The following is a 22,874-nucleotide window of genomic DNA, read 5'->3' as shown; positions in this document are numbered from 1 at the left end:
TAGTCATCCTAAAAATCGGTATACTAGTACTATAAACGGCCACTAGGCGGTGAACTCTCTCGCTGCGGAAATAGCTTCAGATATATTTATAAAATCGGGTATTCTGCTAGGAAGTCAGACTCGGATAACGTGAATCAAATTTGTCATCAGACCTATTATAAACGAAGAAAGCACAACACTAAGTGGTGAATAATCGGAATTGAAATTGACGGTCAATAAACAAAACTATTGACACATGTTGCGTATATACTTATACATATACAACAATAAGTTTTCGGGTTTTATTCTTTGAATAACGGGGAACTCCCACAAAATTTGGCGACAACAGAATTATAAATGATATCGTTCGAAGAATAATTCTTGTTCGTTTAAATAACTCTAATATTCAGTCGATGCAAAAGATTTTTGTAGCAACAAATTTTTTTACCCGAATCAACCATTGAACGCTTGACCTAACAAAACATGAATTGAAACAAGCTCGGTTTCTTTTGATGCAAAAATTTCATATTTCCAAAATAAAATGACCCAAGTACGTTCAATCAAATTTTTAGTCATTTCACTCACTAATTTTCTTGATACAAAATTCAACTTGTCGCAAGGAACTCGCGCCGTGTTATTTTGAATAAATTGACAGTCAGCACGGATCATTCAAAGGCTTGATTCAGTTTTATGTTAAGTTTTCACAAGTATTTCGTCCGACAAAAGCATTTCGTTGACTTAAGTATATATTGTGTTTGCCATATTGGACTATATCATTCAGTTGATTCAAACGAATATCACTTGACTCGAATAATCATTTCCCTCCGTGTACCTTTGCAAAGCAGTACGGGCAACTTTTTGTGAATAGTTTGAGACATTCTAGTCATGTTACGCGATCTTGAAGTGCTTGACGGTATTCTACGATTTTTTAATAAGCACTGAAATCGAGCATCGCAGATTTTTCGCGCAGTGATATGTGAATAATTAATTTATCAACTAACTCTGAATTTCAACTAAGTGTCTCACTCACTCACCCTCGTCATATTTATGATCAGTTGTACCATCCCGATTATCACGTTTTCTCAGCAAAGCTTCTTTCTTCCTACGGATCACCTAAAGTAAATGCCGAAAATATGTCACACGTGATTTCAATTCTATGCGGAATTATTTTACAATAGCATTCATCTGTTATCACCAGTAACTGCGATCGAATGATGTTTTTCTCAACTTTTTTTACTCACGTTATTAGTAAAATCATGTAAGACGTTTAAACATTTCTTTTGTTCTCTACCAAGTCGAGTACGGTAGAAGATCGCATCATACTGCAGCCACACTTTGAAAACTCTTTGATAGATAATTGCGAACGTTCTGAAAATCAATACGATATTGAAATATGCGCATATTGTGTAAAACAAAAAAAGTCGTGTACAAATATTACATCAATGGCGAAAATATGTCAGTTGAGAATCTGAGTTGAATCATTTTTTTCACCTGAAATAAGAACTTATTTACACTCGGGAATTTTGTGTAACAATTCTTGCACTCATCTGTCTAAATTTCGTTAGTCAAATAAAATATTTGCATTCACGATATCCAGTACGTTTAAGAAAATAGTAGCACATTGAAAAACGATCTATAAATAGTGTGGACATTTTTGTTGAAAAAAAAAAACCTCAAGTTTTTTATCTACCAACTTTTCAACTGTTTCTATGTAATCACCGCTGTTGTTACTCTGGGCTCCCATGCTTACGCCCATAGCAGTTTCTGGAAGAAAATTATGATTAGTATGAATTTATCAACCGCACTGATAAAGTCGAAGCTCACAAGTAAAAACATTTCTCTGTACCGCAAATTATGTCCATTGCACACAGCGATACGTATTTGAAAATGACGAATTCACCTCCATTTAATTCGGTCTCCATTTTTTTTACCATTATACTTGATTGGGCCGCAAAAACGCTTACAAATGATTCGAGAATTTTCAAATTAAACGTTGGCCCGATGAGTTTCCGATGAATGCGCCATATTGCCGCTGAAATAGAGAAGTCATGATTTTCTACGACTGCAAGGCGGCTTCAGTTTTGGAATAGTGAATTTGAAAATATTTATACACCTTAAATGCCAAGTGCAAAGACTTACTGGGAGCTGTGAACAAACCGTTTCCTAGCCACGGCCGAAAGAATCGATACAGTGGCGATTTCTCGATGGTTTTGTCACTGCCAACTATTTTCTGTAAGACCAAGTACTTCTTAATGATCAAATTTTCTTAGCAGCACAGCTCCCATTACCGCAGAAATGATGTTACAGTATTTTTACGTTGCAATTGCGACTACAGTGTTTTCATTTTATGACATTTGGTTCATATTATAGTGCTACTCGAATTACAATTAGGTATGTCAAAAAGAGTCGACACCAAAATATGTTTCTAGAATACTTCAAACCTTGCAAAGTTATAATACTGTACAAGCTACAACGTATCTTGAGCAGGTCTTGAAAAGTTAGGTTGTTATAATAAACAATAAATCTAAAATATTACAAATTTTGAAAAATTACGTCGTTGCAATGCTTCTGCAATATTGTGCGCTATGTGGATAGAGATACTTATTAGTCGGTAGATGATTACTTTGACATCTTCGGGATGAGAGACCATAATCAGCAATTCTGGTCCGAGCCAAATTCGATAGGGCGAAGGATACGAATCTGAGAGATCCATCAACTTCTGCACTATTGCTGCTTTCCCAGATGGAGAAAAATAAATAAATATTAGAGTGTGAGATAGAGGAAAACTTGAGGATTGTTGCCTTTCATATTGTAATCCGATCTTAGCTCATCCCACCTCCGTTATTTCCGATAAAATGATGCGCATTTCCAACGATTGGAATCGTCGGAGGACCACGAAATTTTGAAGCTTTTATGTACAGCTTAAGTCGCCTCAGATGGTACGTCAATATGCAAATTAATCCACTGATAAACAGAGCTTCAGCGATGAAACAGCCAACAGTTAAATCAGCCATTGTTTGGATCGAGTCTTTAGGTCTGGAAATCATTAACCATCACTCAACTGTGCGAATGAATGATTTATAAACGTAGCTATTACTTTTTTATATAAAATAACGAAGACTCGGGGTCTTATCATTTTTCTCGACATGGAAACCTAATTCTAACAAAAGTGTGTAAGAATAAACCGTAAAAAAGGTAATAAATATTCAAGGAAATCATCCTCTTATTATAACTGGCAAATTTCCTCAAAAACTAGAAACTTCAAATCGGAAATCACAGGCACTCGATTCAGTATAATTGAAAATCAGACCGATCTATATCAGTGATCTATACACGCAATGACTAATTGCCGCGGTTGGATAATTATTATCACTCAACCTTCGACACACGTAATTATGCAATTATTTTCTACGTAATTGTGCAATAATCATACAGGCAATTGTGGGAAACAATATTTTTCATCATATCTCTATTTTTGTCTACCCGCTGATTGATTTGTCGTGCTGGAGATCCCGTGAGTTAAACGTCAGGTTCACGTCTCATTAGTATTAATGCGGTACTAGTTGTCTACTAATTATTTCTGCATTCTGACACGCACTGCAATTCACTTGTAACGCAACACGCAAACGCGACGAATAACATAATTAGAAGGAAGATTCATTTTCATCCCACATTTCCGAATGCGATCAAGAAAAAGCTTTAGCCTCGAATAATAAAAAAAATATCGAATAAAAGTCACCAGACTTGAGTTAACTTTGAAATAAATATGGATCGTTACGTGTATTTCTTCAACTATTATTCTTACTTTTATTTTTACAGTAACTGATTTATCGACTTGCATGAAAACTGGTGAAATTACGTAAAGAAAATATTTTATACTCTATTTAAATTCCGATCAAGTTAGGTTTTCGTGAATCAAAAATGTTCGAGTTTGCCCCAGGTTTCAAAATATCTAATTACTTATTTAGCCGATTGCACTGAGTGCATGAATTCGTCGAATGATTTTCGCGCGATTTCGCGATGTTCGCATATTGCGCATGCTTCACTGCAAATTTCCACTCACTTGTCGTCCGTGTTCATGACCAGACGAGAGGCTTCGCATAACTGCGTGTCTGCCAAGTGCACGGTCTTACATACAGGTCCGGAAACTAGTAGGGTGGGGAATGACTCAGATAATGAGACAAAACCGTGGTTCTCGTCTTCGCCGTCTGCAGCGCTGCCCCCTCGGGGTGAGTCAATCATAAATCAGATCCGAACAGATGATTTTTCGGAATCAACAATCCTGAATAACACTCAAAAATGAAGAAAGATGCGAATAAAAAATGATTGAGATGTTTACTAGCATTCCATGGCGGGCGTGATGATTGTTTTATTTCAACGGAATCCTCAAATGTTTAAGTCAATAAAATCAGTTTGAGATCTTGTGTAGATGATCCACCGTTTACACACTTTACACTGAGTTATGAACTGTCAAAAACTTCGATGAGCAGGTTATCTTATCGGTATATATCTATATCTATCATACCCCGAGCCAATGGCGCCCCTAGCGGATAGATAGGAAACAAGACCGTGTGCCTCTCTAACGGTGACACCCCCTATCACTCAAAACTGCCGGAGTTACCAGACCTGTATGTAAGACCGTGGTCCAGTATATCCAATAAACACCAAGGTCTGGAAGTTGCCTTTAAGATGTCTGTTTTCAGATAACTCACCGACACGACTAGAAGTCGACCTGCAGATGACTTAGCTAACCCTAGAAATTATCTTGTACAAGTTGTCTAGAAGTCAGACGATCAAGACAACTGCTAGTTTTCTTTTCTTGTTTACAACACATGTTGACGCAATGTTAACGGTAGTTGTCCATAGTACGCATGTCAGACTGTCAGCAACACGCGCTAAAAAATTAAACATAAATATCACTTATTTCGGTAAATAATCATTATATATGAATATATTTTTTATTGAAAATAAATATCCAAGACATACGTTTCAATGTTGTCTCAAGTATATAATGTAATAATGTAATATCGTGATCATAATTAACAATGTAACGAGTCGCAGAAGATTTTTGCATAAACTGTCAGAAATATAGCAAAAGAGACAGGTTGCTGCCATCTTATAGCAAGACTCTGTGAAAAAGTCGAGAGGAAAAGATTTCTAATCAGCATTTTCCAAGCTCAGAAGCGATATAAAAATTGGCTTCGACGCCCTGGAGATCGCATCCGCACTGAGGAAAGAAAATATCAAATAGAAATAAGACAGAGGTAAAAAAGGAACACCGAGAATTAGTCAGAATTAAGGTAAGTAATATTTAATATGAGGCTGTAAACGTACATACACTGAAACTCATGTTAAGTTTTAAAACAGACGACAAATATGCTCATATGTTATAAGTCTTCAGTATTGCTACAGCATACAGATTATCATTAGAAAGATGTATATTTTAAATGTATGAAGGTACAAAAGCTTTAGATTATGATTAAGTATGAAAAACTATTGAACTTTATATTTAAACATAGTATTGTTCCGTTCATTATAAACTTCAAATTAATATTTATGATTTTATTGTGTAATAGGCTCCAAGTTATGGTAAACGGTGTGAAAAACTTAATGTTTTTATAATCAGATAAGAAATATCGGTTTTCTCATATTATTGATCACAAGAGAACAAAATATGATTTGATTGTATCGTTCAGCTCGAAGTTGTTTTGTATAAATATAAATACTTGGAAATTTTGTAATCACAGCTAAGAAATATCGTCTGTCATTATTATAAAAACGCATTCGAATAAAATATTCTACATCTTACTAAACATATATTATACATTTTGCTATGTAATAAAGATAAACACATATGTTGACATATAATACAAATATACACACGCGTTTAACACCTCAAAATTTAAGAACAACGTCCAGTTACCCGCGTAAAAAACAATTAGGTTACTCCAAGGTGTCTTTTTCAATCACAACAAGACGTGTAAACATTGACTATCAGCTGTTTCGAAAAGTCATCTCTGAACCATCCTAGAGGCAAGAAAAAAGACAACATATAGATGGACATTCGTTGACTATACATTGCCTACAAGTTGTCGGTTTGGTCGATTTTTGTCTACGAACGTCATCTGAGAGACAACCACCAGACGACCTCGCGTTTACTGGAATATTAATGCAACAATTTTTTTTTTTTGGACGAAAACGCGATTGTTTTTCTGCATCTTGCTGTTTCGCAATATTTCTTCTCGTTGCATAACCTTCACACGAACCCGTGACTCATTGACAACGAATCACTTCTGTTGCAGGTCGTTTATTAGAAGCAATCTGCTGATTCACGCAGCTGCAGTTATTGTATTATATTCACAATGAACGGGTACGACTGTTTTAATTTTTACTTTTTTCATAGAATATTTTCACCTCATGTAGTCGAAAATTTATGCGATTTTTTGCAAACGTATAATGTGACTCGCAAACACAAATACCTTCAGATGCATGTGTATTTGCATGATATATATGTGACACACTTTTTTCTCGATTGCAGTGAATTTTCGATATTGAACCCTCACTGTTTCTGATTTTGTTGAAAAAATGTTATACAATTGTTGAAATATAAATTGAACGTCGATATTAGTTGTATATATATTCTGTTTATGTTCATAGGTAAGAGTAGGTATAGTACGTATGTGTGTGTGTGTAGGCTGAGCAGTAGCGTACCGGCAGGTAGATCGGCTCAGTGCGTATTGCGAGTTAGCTCTGAACACAGCGTTTGCTGTATAGCCAACATTTGTATTTAAAATAATATTAGTGAAGATCCGGGTCTTAATTAAAACCAACTGCAGTATAAATAAAATATCCTGTGTACATTTTTCATTTTACTTCCACAACCTATATCAACAATTATTCCAACTCCAAAACAGTACTAAGAATTTTTTTAGATTTTTTAAAATAAATTTGTTCCTATTATGATTTTTTTAAATCGACATGTCCCATACTGCAATTCAAAAGTATGAACAAATTCTCCACAATCTAGTATTACATATGAAAATATTTGAACAGCCATCCATAATAACTGATTCTTCGTTATAATTTTTTTCCAATTCCTTTTCTCTATAAAGCTCAAAAAAGAGTAAAAACGATCGCCGGCTCACTGTGGGTCTAGGCTTAATAATTTTGATATCTGACACAAGATTCTTAACAATTTTTTTAGATTTTAAAATAACAGCATAAGACAAGTTCGTTTTCGAAATTCATAAGTAGAACAGATTTTCTCAGAAAAAGTCTGGAAAAATTCAAGATAATGTTTTGGACTTAAAACAATCGCATAAAAATTTTTGAACATAGACCAAAAATGGTGAAGGCCCAACGTTGGTTGAGTTGGCGTGGAATGCCCGTTATATATGACGTATTCCACATCAAATCGAATGGTCGCTTTCCCTGACCCATTCTAATCTGATTGCCCTTTCACACAGTCAAAGTGCATATTAAAAGGATGATCTTTGAATCTTTTCGGACTTTCTCCACACATGATTTCTTCACGACAACTCATCCTATAAATTGATTTCAGGGGGCAGTCTGCTTTAGAAGCCGAAAAAAAGCATTTTTTCAGCAATTTTTTTGAAAGGGAAGGAAATGATTGCGGTAAAACGAAATTTTGAGATGATAGTGTATGATATTTAAGCTTTAAGGAACAATTTTTATTATTAAAAAATATTGAAATTTTTAAAAGTTATAACAATTTTTCTGGGCGCTTGGAGTCTGCACTTTTAAATCGGTGCCGGTGGTGGAGGTCGTGCGATGCATCTGAAACAGTCGAACCAAATTTTTTTTTAGTTTTTTCAAGTTCCTTTTCTACATGAACTAAAAAAATACCGAAGAAATGATGAAATTCCAAATTTTTTCGAAGCTTGAAAAAAAATTCACTTTGTTGAAAAAAAAATTCACTTCAAGTTGCAAGACAAGTAATTAAAATAGTACTTTTGTCCAACTTTTTTAGTTCAAATAGAAGATAATTTAATACTGAAGCTAGATCACTTTGATTTTTTTCGATCGGACATATATTGTTTTTGCTATCGCCGACACCGTTTCCTAAAACTTGTGAAAATGAAAACTCGAGAAAACGGGCTTTAAAGTTTTCGTACATAAAAAATCGTAATTTTCTTGAACTTACCGCATTAATATGCTAATCAGCGATTCCTGGTCCATAGAGTTGCCCTTCAGACTCTTCAAAAAACTGGTTCAAAACTTCAAAAAACTGGTTCAGACTCTTCAAAAAACTGGTTGAAAACTTCAAAAAACCGCTCGTATACCTGCTCGACGCTTGCTCACTATTTCTTCTGTAACTCCGAAAATATTTTGAATTTGCTTCTGAAATTTTAGGGACACATCCTTGGATAGTTTAGGAAGACATTTATGCAAAAGAAAAAAATCGATTTTTCGAAGCCTCTAAAGCAGACTACCCCCTTCAACAATATTTTGATTTTTAGTGCCTACGTAGCTTAAAACTTGGATGGCATATGAAAAAAGTTGCTTCATAAAAATTTTAGGTTCTCTTGTTAACGTCTTGAGAGAATTTTTTCGGATTTTTCATACCCCGTTTCAGTGTAGTTTTGATACAAAATGCACGCAAATTATACATAACTAAAAAGTACCGGAATCGAATGGGCTACAATTTATACACAGCGTGCCTTCTTCAATGCGAAAGGTTGTCTGCAAAATTCGGAGTGGGCGGTGCAATGGTTCAGAAGATATATGAACAAATATTCACACAGTGGTGAGAATTCGGTTCAAATTTCACGGCGCGGCAAGCTATTTGCTTACCCTGCGGGTGGCGCTGCTGCTCACTCGAGGCCGATCTTCAACTGCCACGCGTGTTGTCCATAACCTCAGTCGACGACTTTTTCTCGAAGAGTGTACTTCAGTCTATCGTTTATCACGATTCCTGACATGATATGTGAGTTTCGTGCTGCCGGACATAATTTTGAAGCGTATCGTAATACCGGCTGTATAACTTTCACCATTCGTACCGCCACATTATAGTACGTATGAATGAGAAATTTCAGAGTTCCATGTAAAGTATTACTTGTAACTTTTCAACTACTTTTCCGCCCACTACGAAACTTATAGACAATCTTTGTTATTGACAAAGACATGCTATGTAAAAATCTCAGCCAACTCGATTAGAGCACTGTTTTGTTACAGAAGATCTTCAAAGATTTTTCGTCAACACTGTACTTTAACGGGGCATGAAAAATCGCACAAAATTATTTTTAGAAATTTCATACAAAAATGCGAAACTTTTGTGCAGGAACTTTTTCCATATGTCATCTGAATTTCAAGCTATATTGACTTGAAAAAATGAGAAATCGTCAAAGCTGATTTTTCGACTAGCTGTGGTAAGAAAATGCTTGGTTAAGAAAATCTGAAAAAATTCAGATTTGATCCTTTCAATACAAGTTTCAAGTAAGTAAAAGGGCGAAAACATCAAAAGTGATCAGGGAAAAGTCTCGTTTTTCTTTAATATTCCATAACACGGTGCACTCTCTCAATAAGGCCGCTACGGAACAAGAGTGGAAAGGATTTTCCATTAATCGGAGGTTGTTTCTAGTTTCACACATTCAACACAAATAATCGAAATTAAATTAGTTTACACGTGTGAGAAACATCTCAAATAAAAAAATGCTTCCAATGATTTTCATACACGTCCTAATTCGAAAGAAATGTCAAGTCCACTTGTATGAACAATCGACCCTAACACGTTTGAAATAAAAATCAAACCGTTTTTCGTGGTAGTTTTTATCTAGCAAATAACGTCATACCTATGGTTCTGTTACTTGCCGGCCAACGGTGGGCCGAGAAATTGCATCTATAGGTAAGATTTTAGATAATAGAGGGCAAATTTCAAAACTTGATTATTACATATAAACAATATGATCAAGAATTTCGTTTCATTCCCTGATTCTAAATACGCCACTCTCAGCAACGGTTCTCCGAAGTTATATTTTGACGAAGGACAATGTAATTTCATTAAATCAGATTCGCTTGAAAACGGGATTCTTATGGAAATCGAGCAGCTGTTCCAATTAGGTGGAAAGTTGAGAATAAGAAATCTTAGTCTCTGATTGACTCAGTTTTTATTAAAAATTTAGTTACAACACAGTAATTCACATTATTTTTCATACTCTAGAGTTTATATCAGTTAATATATTAATCAAAACAACTTACAAAAGGATTTCGGGTTTTTTATAATAATATTCGTAATGCGCAAATAGATATAGAATTAAAAACTGGACGAGTTGAATTGATTTCAAATCATCATAATCCATTATAGATTTCCATTACTTCCAACGATCCTTAACAATTGTTGATACTGATTCCTAATAGCATTTCTGATCGATGTTATTTCATCATTCAGTAATCTCGCTCTTAGTTTTCCAGAGATCATAATCTCCAGAAGGTCTCAAGAGAATCACGTTCTACATTTAAAATTCCTCTGTGTTTCCGGCTTTGAAATCATTACAGCGTTCCGAGAAATCAGATTTGCATGTGTACCTAATTTGAATAAATATCTTTAACGAACGACATGCGTTGTCTCAATGCACTATTGGAGTTTCTTTGGTTCAATAACCGGTTCTATCTGGTTACTAGAAAATAGACTTATAGTTCAACATGCAGGTATCGTATAAAGAGTAGTCCTTATTTAGGATGTTGACGAATTTTTTCCGGACCACCCCCCAAGTCGCTGTGCAATCTCGACGAATTGCACACCCTCGAAATCTGACTTTTTCCCGTTTAGAGGAGATGCAATTTGTCTAAATTACCTTGTACGATGATCTTAATTTTTTCGATGATTTGACGTTTAAAACTCAGCCAGACTAGATCATTGAGCAATTGTGACAGTTAAATAACACGGGTCAACATGAAATTTGACTTTGATTGCAAAGCATTAAATTTCGATAGTTTAGGTCGTAATAAGACGGAAAAAAAATATATGGCATGAAAAACTTTGCTTTTGTGCTTAGAAGACTGATTGAACGAAATTTTTAAAAATCTCGGATTTTAATTTTTGATTGAAAATAAAACTATTGAAATAAAAATGTTTATTATTTTTATCAAGTTTTACTATCAAATTAGCTTACAGAAAAGTGGAAAATAACTTAAAAGTGCACACTTTTACTTTTTCTTTTATGTTCATAGCTACTTTCTCTCAATAAACCCCAAATATAGTCGCCCATCATGTTTTCATTGTATTGGCCTTGATAGCGTTGTTCAAAATTCATGATGCCCTGATGGAAATGTTCTCCTTGCTCTTCGGAATAGGCTCCCATATTGTTTTTAAATTTATCCAAATGAGCATGCAGCATATGTACTTTTAATGACATCCTGCAGCCCATGGCCTTAAAATTTGTAAGCATATCCTCAACCAACTTTTCGTAGTTTTCAGCTTTATTATTTCCTAAAAATCCAGAAACTACTGCTTTAAAACTGTTCCAACTTGCTTTTTGAGTACGATTCAGCAACGTTGGAAATTTTTCATCGGCGAAAATCTGCCTTATTTGCGGACCAACAAAAACCCCAGCTTTAACCATTGCTTCCGATAACTTCGGAAAAAATTTTTTTATGTATCCAAAAGCTTCTGAAGTTTCATCCAGTTTTTTAACAAATTGTTTCATCAACCCTAACTTAATGTGCAAAGGCGGCATTAACACTTTTTCCGCTTCAACAATCGGCCTTTTTAAAAATATTAAAATCAATTAAAATTTATGAAAAAATTGAAAAATGAGTATTATTATTATAACTATCACAAAAGCAAACTTTATACCGAAAAAAGGTATTTTCTTTTCGTTTTTGTGCATAACTAATTGGAAAATAATAGTATAAACTTTAGGACAAAGAACGAAAATTTTTTTGTAGAGTCGTGTAATCAATAAGGTAGGATGCAAGGTCATCCTTGAATACAAATGGGGCATTCTAGGCTCACTATTTGAGTTAAATCTACTTCTAGTATCTCGTAAAGCTTTACAAAACAGACGTTTTAGAGAATCGTAGTTGGCTTACAAAAAAATTACTCGTCCAATAATCTTTCAATTAGTAAAATCCCTATTAGTCACTATTAATTCTTATCAAATTTTTACAGTCAATGCTTCGTATGAAAAGATAATTGTTATACCAGAGTGAAGATGGGCATGCATTTAGTCTGGGAAATATGTGAGAATCAATTCATAATGGCAAGATCTAATAAATCAGAAAATTAAACAAAATCATTAATGCGGCGAAATTTTTTCATAAAAATTTGAACACCAACTGCAAAGTTCTTTATTGGTCTTCTCCTGCTGACCTTGTTTGCTTTTTCCATTAATTTTCTATTGATCTGCTCACATCCTCCAAACTAAATATACGCATGTGGTCGTTGTTGTCTCAAAAATTCTACCTTTTAAATAAAAAGTTTACTGTATGAATTCCACTAAAATTGATTACAGATGACAGTGATTTCGCTAATCAAGCCATTGCCAGAAAACTTATTTATTCGAAAATCCAAGATTTAACAAGTTGTGTTTTTCGTCATGCTCTACAATATACTGAGAGAAATATTAAATTGAAAATGGCGAGGGTCATGACCCGGTGGAGGTAGCGCGGAAAACAAAACAATAAATTCATTTAAAATAACAAACAACAGCGTCAATTGCCGTATGGATTCCAACCGATAAAACGATATTATAAATATGCAGAGTGGAAGTCAACCATCGTTATAGCGGCTAATGCAAAGTCTCAATTTGCATGCGGCTACGATTACACAGAATTGGCAATGTTTGAAACGGTAAGTGCACAAGAATTTTCTTCATTCGTTTAGCATTGAAATCTTCGTGAAAAAGTTTTTACTTCCATTAAACCTTATAAGTGATAAGTGGGTTTTTCATACTACTGGTTCATAATGTTACATCATAGAACATCCGTAAACGTGACCATGAAGAACGAATAGTCATTGACGTAATGTGGAAGAATTAAGTATCAGAATATATGAATTTAAATGATATCATTGTAATATACGACAGTATTTATAACATTAATGCTAAACGCGATATTATTATGACGTATATATGCGGTGTTGTTATCAATTACTGTTCCGAATGTGTATTTGTTTTTTTTGTTTCCATGAAGAAAAAAGAAAAATATTTTTCCAAAGTCTGGTGATTTTTGGAAATGAAGGATCAAATAGAAGAACGATAGAAATTCACCATCGCTCTTCTATTCGCAACATAATTGGTTCAACTGGTTTCATCAGACCGTCCATTTTCAACTTGATGTCAGCTAGCGGTACAAATATATCTTTCTTAATGATGTATCTGCGGAGGATTGTCGCCAAGACTGTCTTCATTTCCATCATGGCAAACCTTAAACCTGAAATTTAGAAGAGGATTAGCGGTGCAGGAGATTTGGCTACACTTTGACGTCTTGACGTGTGAAGTGGCGATCACCTATTTTGCAATAATTATGCGAAATTGTCGCTTCTCATACTGCTCACATAATGAACAATACTGCAGAACATTGTCACAATATTTCTGTTCTCATGCAATTTTGTGTAAATATCATGGAATGATTCTGAAATAGCTCAAACTTTGCAAAGTTGCGTTGATACAATGTTCCTGAAATATTTCGAATCTTGCAAACTTGCATTGCTGCAATGTTTCCATAATATTCCATAATTTTTATGAAACACATAAAACTTTGCAAAGTTTTGTTGCTGGAATGTTTCTGTTATATTGTGCAGTTTGTGAAACGTTTCGAATTTTGTATGGCAAAATTACTCGGTTGCTATATGTTTAAAATAATTTGAAGTTTTTGAAGTTTTGTTCCTGCAATGTATCTGTAATATTGTCTACTATCGACACATTGATCGTGATTTGATACAATTTGGTTTCCTGTCGTGCATATGTTGACTTGCTAAATATACGGTACGCAAGTAGATCAATTTACCGATGCAGTTTCTTGGTCCCGCACTGAATGGTATGTAGCTATAAGCATGACGCTTAGTCACTTCTTCAGGCAAAAATCGATCCGGATCAAATTTGAGCGGGTCCGGCCAGGTATCCTCGTTTCTATGCATAGTCAGGATGTCGATAACAACCAAACATCCTTTTGGCAGAGTATATTCACCTTGAAGCATTCAATTTAAATGAACTATAAAAATTGCTTGCAATATAAATATTCAAATATATATGTATTTCATTATACACCTATGTCCAACTCGTCACTCAATGTACGAGCGATCAACGGTGCGATTGGAATAACACGCAGCGACTCTTTGATTACAAATTCCAAATATTCCATGCGCACTAAGTCATCATGTGTCACCTTACGTTCGTCAGGATCGCTGCTTCCATAAATTTCGCGTAGTTCGAGATAAGCCTTTTTCTTTGCGTGTCATGTAAAAACGATAACAGTAAAATGTCAAAAGCAGTTGGGAAAATGTTTGCAGCACGTGGTTGTCGAAGAGCAGCTGCATCAGTGCGCATTAAATGTTTCGTGTCACGGTGATACCCCAACACTACACAAGTCATATCTGTACGAGAAATTGAAAAAAAAAGACGTACGTCCCACCCACTTGCGGTTGACGCTAATACCGGACGTACCAGCGTATTATCAATATTTTACCGTAGAGCTAAAAAATAGCCGAAAAACGGCCACGTTCAAAAATACGTACCGGGGCCAAAGAAAATTGTAGAGAATTTTTCAAAAAAGCAAAATGAAGGTAAATTTGTCTTCTTTAAAACACCATTTGGAACGTTTGACTATCTTCATTTCTCAGTCCGCTATCTAACTTGTAGTGCAGCAGGAAATTTCGCCTGGTGTAACCAAACTTTTGATCAGCATTGTATGTACGACTGTACCGAATAAAAAAAGATTTTCCTTGTTTTGTAAATAACGTTAATTCATTTTTAGATAATACCTCACAGTCAAAAATCGTATTTCTTTAAACATATATGTGTATGACATCAAAATCTCATCACTGTAGGTGCGACTGTGACTCCTGTGAGGAATATGATGCTATTATATTACAATAAGTAATTCACACATTTCTAGTGTTGGATGTGGCCTAATTACTTAGGTTCCATTCTACAGTATCATTCTTGAAACGTCTATTTTCCGGTGTTATTCTCAAAGTGTTAAACCTATGATGTCATATTCAGGAAGTCAATTCTCCGGTGTTATTGTCAGGGTGTAAATGTAGCAGGTGTTGCTGAAATCGGTTTTATTTAGAATTACTGTTTAGACACCAAGATCCTGACACCATCCATGAACACTGTTTATGAAGTTGACTTCCTGGGACTACGCACGGTATTGAAATGGTGTAAATGCTAACACTTTTTTTACAGTGTGGTAGAGACGATGAGGTATGCTGCTACAGCTCAAATGCAGCGATATTCGTGAAGTGGAAAACATGTGACTGGGTGATCAATCTTGAGTGCACAGCACGGAGATGCTTTGTGATGTAAGGGGATCCAGACCAGACTGTTCAGCCATATGGAAGCGAAGTAGGTGAATCGAATAAGAGGAGATACTAATTTTGATAATATACAAAGACAATATTCGTTAAGAACAATGTTCAAAGTACAAGGGACGCAAAATATAATTAACTTACCCCTTTCGGACGAGATGAGAAATGCACCAAGATTGGTAATGTAATGCGTGAAGTAGAAGCACATTATAAGATATAGATGTACTATAACTATAAACGGGTGGGTATAATGCGAACTGTCCGGTACTAAGCCCGTTTCGGGTGGGGGTAAGAAATCAGAAAAACCAAAAATCAGAATGGCCAGAATTCCGAATTTAATAAACTCGAATAACAAATATGAGAGAACAGATACTATCAGAAATTTTAAGTCCCGAATGGTGCCCAATAAAAAGCTGCAGCTTACTTAAAATGAATTTAGCGGAGGGCTCTAGTATCCAAACCCACTTGCTTCAGAAAAAGATAATCCAAGAATTCAGAGACACAGAATTTAATAATATTTAGAGTCAATATTCCAGAGAATGAATTTGTAGAAAGTTTCATATTCCAAATATTATAAAAAAAATGTCCAAATATTATAAAAATAAAAGTTAGAACTCGATCATCTAGAAACGGCGGAAAACAGATATCCAGAATGTAGAAGAGTCATTATTCAGAATCGTACAGTTCGGAAAGATAAGTATTCCGAAAGTAACCGTATAGTTGGCTTACTACCAGAATTTCACATTCCGAGTCTATCCAACTAATCTACTTTGACTTGTAAAATGTTTTATGTACAGAATCAAACAAATTCTGCAATATTTTTATCTCATTAAAAGATTGAATATGACTTTTGATATCAAAAACTTATATTTCTTGGCTTCTAATATGATATGAATTATTGACTCTTCTGATATATTGCGATTCTTCATTCTGACGATTCTGATATACTGCAATTCTATATTCTGAGCCTTCTATGAGATTACTACTCGGAGTTCTAACCGTTCTGATTCTTGATCCTTCGCATTTATGAATTCGATTAGATGAAAATTCTACTTTACGATCCATCCGAAGGTTATTTACTTGCGTTCGTGAGCAATCGTATTTGCCTCATTCTGCTAATGGCCGTTCGGAATTTTCACCAGTTGTGTATTCTAAATTCTATAACTTCAAATTTCGATACTTTCATGTTCTATTTCCATTATTTCTGGCTTAATGAAGATTCACCACCTTATTCTTTCGTGATTGTGAGTTTTCGATATATTTATGTTCGAAATTCTGACCATTCTGATTTTTCGTTTTTCTGATTTTTCACCCGCACCCACCCGTTTCTTCTAAATCTACAGTGATAGAAGACACTCGGACGCTGGTAACCGGTTCAGACCGTACAACGAAAAAGGGGAAACTCTTGATGACTTATACATGTGCATTAAGCGACAGGCTTAAGGGACATCGAAATACGTCACAAACTGCGTCATCAATCAAGTTTCGACGATCGTCTTTCTATGCACAACGTGATCGGCTCAACTGGCCTCAGCAAGCTGTCCACTTTAACCCGTATTTCACTTATGAGCTGAACTTTGTTCTTTTTGAGAACGTATTTCCGAAGAATGTGAGCGAGACACGTTTTCATTTCCATCATGGCATATCTTGCGCCTGGACAAACAAAACATGTTGGATTAGTAAGAAGGATAGGACTGGACAGAATGTATGTGTTGCTCGAGTGAGGGCCCAAGACTCGAACAATTTTGTTAAACACGCAACGGAGGAATTAAAAAAATTATGGGACATATACGAAATCGCTGACAGAATGGTCGACTGTAAGGAGATGGCAGCACAGAACGGAGTTGTGATGTGCGCCATCGAGAAGGTTAGAGGTAGGGGTCGAATAAAGGCAGTCTGCTCAAGGCTAAAGCGGGAGAGTCATTTGATACAAGCCTAACTCTTACATCGACCAAATTGCACCGTTGGTAATTAATGTGAACGCTGAAACAGATTCCTCGATCGACGACAGCGATTATACCACGCATTACTTGCCAATGTTTTCCTTTTTTGGTGTAACTATTTGTATCATATTACTTATCCCGTACATAACCTCAAAATCTGACGACTCGTAAATATACTATACATAACATTACAAACATTAATATTGCGCGTTGTATTGTGTAAAAATTATTTCATCTATCTTATTTCTTAAATAAAAATAATGCACGGGGCCCAAACCGGACGTATACAATACTGGGGAGCGCGCTATTGTCTCCCCACTCTCTCCCCACCTCATTCACCGATGCGAGAAGTAAGTCTATTCTCTCGTTGGACGGAGTATAGAGACCGTTTGCAAAATTCACGGCAGCGCCAAATCGATTCTATTTGTCCCAACCGACGGGCATTTTCCCTTGTCTACGCCAATGACTCAGCCAATTATAAACTTCTGTGGTTACGGAAGGATAGGGACAATTTTCGCCACTCGCGGCGCTACTCATACTCACGCTCAGTCCCTATCAGAGATGAGTACGAGTAGCGCCGCGAGTGGCGAAAATTGTCCCTATCCTTCCGTAACCACAGAAGATTATAATTGGCTGAGTCATTGGCGTAGACAGGGGAAAATGCCCGTCGGTTGGGACAAATAGAATCGATTTGGCGCTGCCGTGAATTTTGCGCACGGTCTCTACAGAACCGCAGTGGCTTGTGGATACTTTTTCTCCCTTTGCGTCGCCCGGATATTGTATGATAGATCAGTAACACTTGTGTAATTTGTTTTTAGTGATTTAAGTTGTTGGGCGCGCCGACAAATATATTCTGCTACGTAATCATGGCCTCCTCCTCGTCTCAAAAATTTTCATTACCACTCAGCCCGACGCATATGTTTTTCTACTCATACATCTCATCCACAGTACAACAATATTGCAAAAGTATCATCGAAATATTTCTGCAACATTGCGCATTGTATAACCAAAAATATTCCAAAGGCTGCAAAGTTACGTTCTTGCAATCTTGTAGAACATTAGGCAATTTACCTCAAACATATCAAAACTTGCAAAATTGCATTGCCACAATGATCATGCAATGTTCCGCAACAGATAAATCTGAAATATTTCTAACTTTGTATAGTTATGCTGATACAATATTGCGGAATGTATCTGAAATATTCCAAACCTTGTAATATTACATTGCTGCGATGTTTCTGCAGTATTGTGTTCTGTGTGCATACCTATACAATTCCTGGGTCCGCCGCTAAAGGGTAGATAGCAATAGGAATGGCGCTGTGCAACTTCTTGAGGCAGAAATCTGTCTGGATCAAACTTAAGGGGATCTAGCCAGTATTCTTTGCTTCTATGAACTGTGAACGTGTTCACAACGGCCATACTTCCTTTCGGCAGCGTGAACCCACCTTAAATTAGAGTTCAGGACATTTTTATCGATTACGAGGTCGAGGGAAGTTTTTTTTTTACTCGATAGTCAAATGAGGAACCAATCATTAGGCGAAAAAACCAAGATCACACCCACATTTGTAGAAATTAGAATGCATACGCACCTATCTCCAAGTCCTCCATCACTGTGCGACCGAGGATAGGCGCGATTGGAAATAAACGCAAGGTTTCTTTTATCACACGCTCCAAATATTCCATATGCGGCAGGTCTTCCTGTGTCACAAATCGTTCATCAGGGTTTTGATCCATGAAAATGCTTTGCAGTTCGCGATAAACCTTTTCCTGTACGCCATACAAAGTGGGGATTAAAACTATAATATAACATTGTCGTTGTTACTTTCATCGAACAAAATAATTCCAACCACTTGTGAAGAAATGTGTTCAAAAATCGGATACTTAATAAAAATCTCTAGAAAATGTCTGAAAACGTTCGAAGGAAGTGCAGAAAGTAATAAAAATATACTAATAGGCGAACTGATAAGAGTTTATCGGACTTTTGTAGTGCTCATCATAGTTTCTAGAATCTTTGAGAATTTTATCAAGTAACGATATCGCTCTAACAAAAAAAAATGGAACCTTCAAATAACGTTTTAACAAAAAATATGAATACTCACCTGAACTTCGGGATGAGAAGCGAGCATCAGCATCACGTAGCACATTGCATTGGATATTGTGTCGTTTCCCTAAAAAGAAATTTCCAATCTTATCGATATCTATTCACAGTTTCATTGTATGTTAATCAATCAATACGCACCGCCAGCACTAATGTATTAACTTCCTGACGCAATTCAGAATCCGAAAATTTCATTTCATCGTACGTCAATTCCATCAGCAAATCTAGAAAAGCTTTTCTCCGTGACCGTGAAGTACCTACGTAGATAGTCGAATCAATGCATCAGTCAATTAGACTGCAATTTGATTCTAGTGCATAAGTATCCAATAAGAAGCAAAATGATGATTCGTCAATTTAAACGTTCCTTAAATTTTGCGTCCCAAAAAGTTCGCTAAAGATCTGAATAAAAAATTTCTTCCGACAGACTTTCCGATTTTTAGTTCCTAAACATGGTATTCATTAATGATTTCATTAATATCAATGGATTTGAACGTGATTTTCGTATAGCTTCAATATTTCAAGGAAATTTACTCACAAGTTTCATCTTCATGATTCATAGCTATCTCACGACGATCACCACTCGGCAAGGCCTGTTTCTTTTTCAGTATCACCTGAAAAAATTTGGTCACACTTTATTCTTTGGTCATTGAAGCGAAAATAATTTACTGTGTTATCTGCATATCTTTAATAAAGATGACTAAAAATGAACTCACGTTATCAGTAAAACAGAACAAAGTTTTGATGCGATCTGTCTGTTCTTTGCCAAGTTTGGAACGATAAAAAATCGTGTCAGGATGAAGCCAAGGCTTGAGAATTCTTTCGTAAATAATCGAAAATAACCTGAAAAGTAAGTATGTATTATAGTTATAATTAAACAATGTAAACAATGGTGGAAATATTTGCAATGGTTACTTCTCTGCGGCTTCAACGTAGTCGCATCCCGATTTGTTCTGTGCTTCCATTTTCACGCCCATCGTTGTTTCTAAAACAGTAAATAGAAAATGCTACAATTTCTTGTGCTTGTGAGCGATTAAATTCAATTATTGAGCTTCATTGACAAACCGCAAATAATATCCAACGTACACAACGATACGTATTCGAATATTCGGAATTCTCCTCCATTTATATTGGCCTCCATTTTGTCCGCCATCGTTTTGGAATGAGCCGCAAATATCGGTACAAAAGATTCGAGAATTTTTAAGTTAAAAGTCGGCCCGATCAGCTTCCGATGCACGCGCCATATTCCAGCTGAATCATGATAAAACGAAAATATTTCTAGCGATTTCACATGGCGCGCAATATTACAAGTATTGCTACAATGTTTCTTTACATTGCAAATGCAACTGCAGCATCACAAAAATATTGCATGCACACAAAACATTGCAGCAATGTTTCAATTATCCTCTTTAGGTTGATATATCGCTGACTATATTATGCCATCGCTAACAAAGTTATGTTACTGTAATTTGTGACAAATTTGAGACTTGAAACACCGCCTACAAAACGCGCCATTTCAACGTTGTAGAAATATTTCCGTAAGTCACCGCAGCCGCATTGCAATTTGATTTAAAAGAATGTGCAATCAACGAAAGCTTGCAACGTTACGTTTTCACAATGTATCTGAAATATACTGCGATATAATATGTATCTGAGTTATCTCAAACTTTACAAAGTTATGATACTGCAAAGTTTATGCAATATTGCATTCTGTCTCGAGACATCTTCACATTTCTAGTCAGCAATTGGTTTTGTAAAAATTTGATACGTTTTTTAACCGACAAACGATAAAAACTCACCAGGGGCGGTGAATAAACCGTTTCCCAACCAAGGTCGAAAAAATGTATAAAATTTTGACTTCTCGATTGCTTTATCACTGCACAGTAACTCCTATGGAAGTAATAGATGTATAATTGTAATAATTCATGTAATACTGTAATTCATGGATTAAATTCCTCTGGCATCTCTAAAGGTCTGTTACCTTTATATGATTCGGGTGAGAGACAAAAATCGCCAAGCCCTGTCCAAACCAAGCACGATAAGGTGACGAATAGCTGTTTGCGAGATTATCGAGTGTTTTCAGTAGATCTATAATCAAAATTATGGTACTTTAACCTTAGGCCGCCGCTACAGGTATAGTCAAGTAATATACATGTAGAAATATGGGTTATTTGAATGTAATACACATTAACATCACCTGCGCTTTCAAGTTTAATGTCATCAGTGGAATCATGCGTATTTGTCAGGCGAGCAATATTTACCAAAACTGAAAAACTGATGGTAATGAATATTCAAACTCACCTTCGGTATTTCCGGCGAAAGTCAGGGCGTTACCCAAAAACGGTAAAAACACGAGTGGCCCACGAAATTTCCATGCTTTCTGATACAGACGAAATCTTCTCGCATGATAGATCATCAAGCAGACGATTCCGCCGATGAAAAAAGAAGTGACGATAAATTGAAGGCTCATAATTGAGTTGCCTGGAATTCAGCCGATGAATGTTTTCAAAGCACAACGAGCATCGGGATTATTTTACGCCTTTGAATAACCCTCGTTATTATAATTAGTTTTTCGCGAACATATTACGCAGAATGTCATTCGACTCAATTTAAGTTATAAACGATAAATAATACGATAGCATCGAACGCACGACTTTGTTTGACCCATCCACACATGGAACACTGATGAACGTTGGTATGATAGGTCTGACGAGTGAAAGTAAGTCTGATAAAATGAGCTTCGCAAAGAGCTGGAGGGGGATGGGGGGGGGGAATGACGTACTCTCGTGTATGGTGCATTCTCTTCCAAATTGATCTGCATACGAATCTTCGATTATTAATAAATGCTATAAGGACGTATGCACCATTATACGATCGTTTATCACGTGTCAAGGTAAAAAGGCGTATTTTTTCATCGTTTGTACGTGCGCGAAAAATTTGAGGATACATTCAAAAATGTTGAAATTGAAAATCACCTAACGGTAAATAAGGTCGTAAGTACTGTCGGTTATGACCTGTCTTCACGAACTTTATGAAAAATAATCACACATAATCACACATAATAATTTAGCGTCGCATGTGTCCAAATACGACGAATCTTTTGAGAAAATAAAACATTATAAACATTTTTCCTGAAATGGACGAATCTTTACGTTTTCAAGATTTTAAAGCGTTTACAGAAAAAAAAAATTGTTTCGTACGATATGATTTTTTGAGAGAATATAAATTTTTTTAAACTCTTCCTGAAATCGACAAATCTTTATGTTTCGAAGTTTTGAGTGCTTATGCAGCGAATGCTGTGGAGAAAAAAAATTTATACACTCTTCTACTACCACATTTGCTTTTTTGGCGCAAACGTCCTTGTACC

The 22,874-nt window shown here is 35.7% G+C and overlaps 1 protein-coding gene and 1 long non-coding RNA gene across 2 annotated transcripts in view; one reads left to right on the top strand and one right to left on the bottom strand.

The window, feature by feature from the left end:
* LOC124296916 (uncharacterized) overlaps window positions 1-22,194 on the bottom strand; it is a 37,373-nt gene extending 15,179 nt beyond the window's left edge. Inside the window, exons 1-24 of the mRNA XM_046747349.1 lie at window positions 21,809-22,194; window positions 21,489-21,595; window positions 21,307-21,397; window positions 20,573-20,758; window positions 20,423-20,492; window positions 20,224-20,350; window positions 20,046-20,121; window positions 19,652-19,767; window positions 19,512-19,580; window positions 19,002-19,179; window positions 18,678-18,857; window positions 16,946-17,122; window positions 14,208-14,393; window positions 13,948-14,127; window positions 13,206-13,371; window positions 11,150-11,703; window positions 4,043-4,223; window positions 2,816-3,015; window positions 2,603-2,709; window positions 2,119-2,209; window positions 1,826-2,011; window positions 1,674-1,743; window positions 1,221-1,347; window positions 1,014-1,092 (exon numbers count right to left, since the gene is read on the bottom strand). Of these exons, the coding sequence (XP_046603305.1) occupies window positions 1,014-1,092; window positions 1,221-1,347; window positions 1,674-1,743; window positions 1,826-2,011; window positions 2,119-2,209; window positions 2,603-2,709; window positions 2,816-3,015; window positions 4,043-4,223; window positions 11,150-11,703; window positions 13,206-13,371; window positions 13,948-14,127; window positions 14,208-14,393; window positions 16,946-17,122; window positions 18,678-18,857; window positions 19,002-19,179; window positions 19,512-19,580; window positions 19,652-19,767; window positions 20,046-20,121; window positions 20,224-20,350; window positions 20,423-20,492; window positions 20,573-20,758; window positions 21,307-21,397; window positions 21,489-21,595; window positions 21,809-21,977 (3,673 nt within the window). The 5' untranslated portion in view covers window positions 21,978-22,194. The remainder of the gene's footprint in view (window positions 1-1,013; window positions 1,093-1,220; window positions 1,348-1,673; window positions 1,744-1,825; window positions 2,012-2,118; window positions 2,210-2,602; window positions 2,710-2,815; window positions 3,016-4,042; window positions 4,224-11,149; window positions 11,704-13,205; window positions 13,372-13,947; window positions 14,128-14,207; window positions 14,394-16,945; window positions 17,123-18,677; window positions 18,858-19,001; window positions 19,180-19,511; window positions 19,581-19,651; window positions 19,768-20,045; window positions 20,122-20,223; window positions 20,351-20,422; window positions 20,493-20,572; window positions 20,759-21,306; window positions 21,398-21,488; window positions 21,596-21,808) is intronic.
* On the top strand, window positions 14,502-16,849 carry LOC124297856 (uncharacterized). The gene is made up of 3 exons (XR_006906668.1): window positions 14,502-14,722; window positions 15,348-15,506; window positions 16,813-16,849. It is a non-coding gene; the product is annotated as an uncharacterized LOC124297856 (long non-coding RNA).
* Window positions 22,195-22,874: the final 680 nt, after the last annotated feature.

The sequence above is a fragment of the Neodiprion virginianus genome, chromosome 2 (genome assembly GCF_021901495.1).
Source record: "Neodiprion virginianus isolate iyNeoVirg1 chromosome 2, iyNeoVirg1.1, whole genome shotgun sequence".
Taxonomy (NCBI): domain Eukaryota; kingdom Metazoa; phylum Arthropoda; class Insecta; order Hymenoptera; family Diprionidae; genus Neodiprion; species Neodiprion virginianus.
The sequence above is the reverse complement of the archived record's forward strand: the minus strand, read 5'-3'. Positions and strand labels throughout refer to the sequence as shown.